This window comes from Ranitomeya variabilis, chromosome 2 (genome assembly GCF_051348905.1).
Source record: "Ranitomeya variabilis isolate aRanVar5 chromosome 2, aRanVar5.hap1, whole genome shotgun sequence".
NCBI lineage: Eukaryota > Metazoa > Chordata > Amphibia > Anura > Dendrobatidae > Ranitomeya > Ranitomeya variabilis.
The window spans coordinates 43,440,895-43,445,493 of NC_135233.1; the positions used below are offsets into that span (position 1 = coordinate 43,440,895).

General features: G+C 41.8%; 1 protein-coding gene across 1 annotated transcript; it reads right to left on the reverse strand.

The window, feature by feature from the left end:
• Positions 1–2,125: 2,125 nt before the first annotated feature.
• LOC143809065 (uncharacterized) lies at positions 2,126–4,141 on the reverse strand. The gene is made up of 4 exons (XM_077292226.1): positions 4,070–4,141; positions 3,827–3,997; positions 3,400–3,494; positions 2,126–2,973 (listed from the first exon to the last, which is right to left on the reverse strand). The coding sequence occupies exons 1-4, from the start codon at positions 4,111–4,113 to the stop codon at positions 2,894–2,896; spliced, it is 390 nt and encodes a 129-aa protein (XP_077148341.1). The 5' UTR covers positions 4,114–4,141; the 3' UTR covers positions 2,126–2,893.
• Between the last annotated feature and the right edge of the window lie 458 nt (positions 4,142–4,599).

Genomic DNA, 4,599 nt, shown 5'->3' on the forward strand with positions numbered 1-4,599 from the left:
AACAAATGTTTAATAGGTTAGAGTAGAGTAGGGCCTGACCTTGTCGTGGTGGCGGCTTTAAAAATCTTTTGACTGTGGACAGTTCAAGGGGTGGAGCCTGGCCGGAGTCTCAAGGGGGCCCCGAAAATTTTGCCAATATGGGGCCCCGAAATTCCTAGTGGCAGCCCTGCTTGTAAACCGCAGACAGGTAGCAGAGGTCCTGGAGACCACAGACAAATAGTAGACTGGGAACAAATAGGAGTGGTTCTGGAGACCGAAGATCGGTAGCAAAGATTCTGGAGGCCACAGGAGCACAGGAGATTGGGAATGGGTAGCAAAGGTCTAGAGACTGCAGAGGAACAGAAGACTGCGAACGCGTAGCAGAGGTCCTGGAGGCTGCAGGCACACAGCACTCCAGGGCACTTAAAAGTCTTAATACCTAGATACACAGGCGTGTTTCTTGGGAGGCCTTATATTGGCCCAGGCAGTTGACTGCAAGGGATCACGCTGGGCTATCTGTAAAGACGAGGAGCACTACAGAGTTCAGTGGACCGGAGAGAAGGGAGCAAAGTGTGTGCGAGGAATCAACCTGTTACAGGATCGGTGCGCAACAGGTGTAATTCCTCGTACACATAGAACAGCTTATTTGGAAAAGCCACCTGTTTAAAAGTCATGTATTTAGGCTTTAAGTTCCCTATTGTTAGAGGCTGTTACTTTATGGCAGATCATAAATGGGCATAATGGTCCCCAAGTCAGATACCATGACTCCATAATAATAAACAACATATGGCTGATGAAAAAAGAACTGATGGCCAAGAGCTTCACGTTAAATTTCTACTGGCAGAGATATATTCTATTGTTCATGATCCATTGTAATATTTGTTTTGGCTGGTCGATATTGCAGTAACATTGGGAAAACCCTGCATGGTTGGGGACCACTAAGGTGATGGAAATTATATTGCGGACTGCTATCTGGAGGAGCTACAGATGACTGTGAATATATGACGTCTACATAAAAGGGGATGTCCAGGATATAAACAGAAAAATAATCAGATTTTTTTCCTTAGAAATACACCCCACCATAGGTTGTGTTTGGCATTGCAGTTTTGCTCCAATAATGTTAATTAACATTTAGAACAGATTTAGTTTTCCAATCTTGGATGACTCATTTTAAGTACCTGAAGAGGCTCAACACAGATCCAAGAACCAAGAAAACAGATTGGACCATGAAATAGGCACGCACAACCAACCAAATAGAGAAAATATAAACAAATGTTTTATTGGACACTACAGCAAAAATACATAAAAACAATTAAAATGTACAAATGTGTACATGACACCCTGATGTAAATATCCTACAGATGACATACTATACAGAACATATATAAAGGTCAGCCTGATGTATATAACATGATGTCAATAGAACAAAAAACCTCCTAACAAATGAATATGTCAGAGTATGCACTAAACGCACCACTATAGAACATGGATGTGAAGCACAATGGGTTAATAAATAACAGAGCATGCGGAGAGCATGGTGGAATAAATGTCCATACCACGTCCTACATAATAAGTGATGGCAAAATGCCCAGTGGATGACACAAGGAAAAAAAACCCATGGTTATAAGAAAGGGGCCATGTAGTGCCCAGCATACTCAGCTGAAACCCGGAGGAGAATAACAGGCTGAAACCCAAGTCTGTATCGAGAGTGCAAAATAAGGTAGGCAGGGTGTCAGACAAAAGCCCCACGCGTATCGCCGCCGCAGCGGCTTCGTCAGGGGAAGTGGGTGCTGTACTGTTCACTTACATTTAAATAGAAAGTCCAATTAACCGGGAAGTGTGTCAGCCGTGTCGTTTCTTAGGGAGAAGACCGTGAACCGGAAGTCACGCTGGCCGGAAGTAATGAGCCGCAGAACAGAAGGATACAGAAGGAATCTCCATGGAGATAAATGACGCATGCGCAGACGCGGTTCTGAGTGCTGAGCCGCGCTGCACAAGCGTCTAGAAAGAGGAGATTGTGGACCCGATGGAGTGTGGGGCCAATAAATGAGAGCTATTATCATGGCAGCGCATGTAAACTTATATATAGAGAAGTGCATATTATATCTAGGGGAGTACTCAATATCTATATAGCCCACATAGTAAACAGGGACATGGAAACATAAAAGCATGAAAAAGAGCTGGCCTGCGAATACAAATAGCAGATATAATTAATATATATAAACCTACAAGGAATTATATATATATATGATTTATAAGAAAAGGGGGCACATATGTAACCAAAACAGGAGAATTATATACTAATATATACATAAAAAATACCAAAGGATATACATACATGTATGAAAAGAAAATGTAAACAAAATAATAATAAAAATAAAAATAAATGTAAAGAATAAAGAGAACTCCCATTCCCTCTTATATACCAAACTAAGTAATAATACAAACGACACCAGAAAATAAATAATAATAAAAGTGTACTGGATGAATGTCCAAGTCCATTGGTGCGAGTCCATAGAGTCAAGGACTGAGGATTCCAAAAGGACCAGATGAGAAGATGAAGTAAAGGATCCTTTATCCATCTAACAATCGGATGTACTCAAATCTTCTTCCAAACAACGTCACACATGATCCTTACCATGGACGCGCCATGGTCGTTTTATTGGGTGGTGATCCAAGGACTTGGTGCAAGAAATCCATGTTCCCACCAGATCATGTACAGAGAGCAGACATCCAAATCCCAACTAATATGGGTGAAAACAAACAAAAAAGATCCAATAATAGATCTGTAAAGAACCACGTGATGACAATAATGTTGATAAATTGTTCAAGGGTATAGATGAGGCGATCCAGAAATATGGGTAATGGTCTAAAGTCATAATAAAATATGAACAGCTAAAAATTCATATTCCAATCAGAACATGTGCAAAAGAGCAGGCATCCAAACCACCACTGATATGGGTAAGAACCAACAAAATGGATCCACTGGTAGATCTGGAAAAGAAATAAAATGAAGTAAAAAAGAAGAAAAAAAAAAAAAAAAAAAAAAAAATTGTAAAAAAATGAAGAAAATGGAAAAAAAAAAAAAAAAAAAAATGCAAAAAACGGTCACATAACAACAATGATAATAATGAGCTTTCTCCGGATATGAACAGAGGGATCCAAAAATAAGGATGGATAGCTGGGATAAAAACATTTAATTTCCCAAAAACCCTGTGAAGAGTAGCTCCTCATTTAAACCTAAGGGGGTTACAGATTGTAAATGGAAGATCCATCTAGACTCAATTTGTAGAAGAAGTTTGCGTTTGTCCCCACCTCTCTCATTCGGTGTCAGTTTCTGTAGACCCACTACTGTGAGGCCACCTGAGGAACCCCTATGGTGGGTTAGAAAATGTTCGGCCACCGGGGTGAGGACCTTACCTTTCCTCGAGTCAGAGGCCGCTAGATGTATAGTTGAGATGTGTTTTTGGACTCGTTTCTTCAATTCTTGTGATGTCTGTCCGACATACACTAACCTACAAGGACAAATTAAAGCATATATAACGTCTCTAGATTTGCAATTGATGTATGCCTTCAGAGGATGTCTACTATTACGTATAGGGTGGAGAAAGATATTCCGAGTCGGGATCATATGAGGACAAACATTGCAATCCCCACAGGGAAATGATCCTCTGAGGACAATCCCCCTATGCAATCTAACTGTTGGTCTTGTAAAATGACTCCTGGTAAGGAGATCTCTTAAGTTTGGCGCTCGTCTTGCCGTCATAAGGGGTCTGTCACTTGTGACCTCGCTTGTCTGTGTATCTGTTCTCAAGATCTGCCAATGTTTTGATAAGATGTCACCCACCTGTTTCCAACTATCGTTAAAGTCCGTGATAAATCTTGTCTGTGTCTCCTGACACCGTCCCTTTGAGGAAAGAAGTGACTTCTGGTCCTGGCTCTTCGCCCTCTGATAGGCCTTGGAGATAATATGTCTCGGGTAACCCCTCTCACGAAACCGGTCCGAGAGATCCCGGGCCTGGATTGAGAAATCATGATCACGGGTGCAGTTGCGTCGAACGCGCAAAAACTGTCCCGTGGGTACACCCACCTTGGTGTGCCAGGGATGGAAGCTAGAGAAGTCCAAGAGTGCATTAGTTGCTGTTGGCTTTCGAAATAAATCAGTCGCCAAACTTTCTTAAGGGTTGCACACACCTATTTTGGTGGCGCTAATTTATAATTATAAATTATTTGTGGTCCGGTTAGTGTGACACTGTGGTTGGTATGGATTGGGAGGCCAGGGAGGCAGCCTGGCGGGCCAAATCTTCTAGCGTGTTTGAAGCTAATACGGTAGTTGCCTCTAGTACAGACAATGGCTTCTCTACATTATGCTCCAATTTAACCAAAGCCCACAAGACGTGTGTGAGGCTCTGGTGGAACATGAGAAGCCTAGATGAATATATCAAATCTGGATTTGTCCCTAGGGGGCTTCGGATATCTATCTTCCCGGCTTGGGAACCCACCGATTCCTTTCAACAAACATGGGAACAGGGGTTAACACGATGTTCAACCATTTTGATGAATCTATTGCTTGAACATGACAGGACACTTTTTTCATCTACAAAAGCATCGATTAAAGAT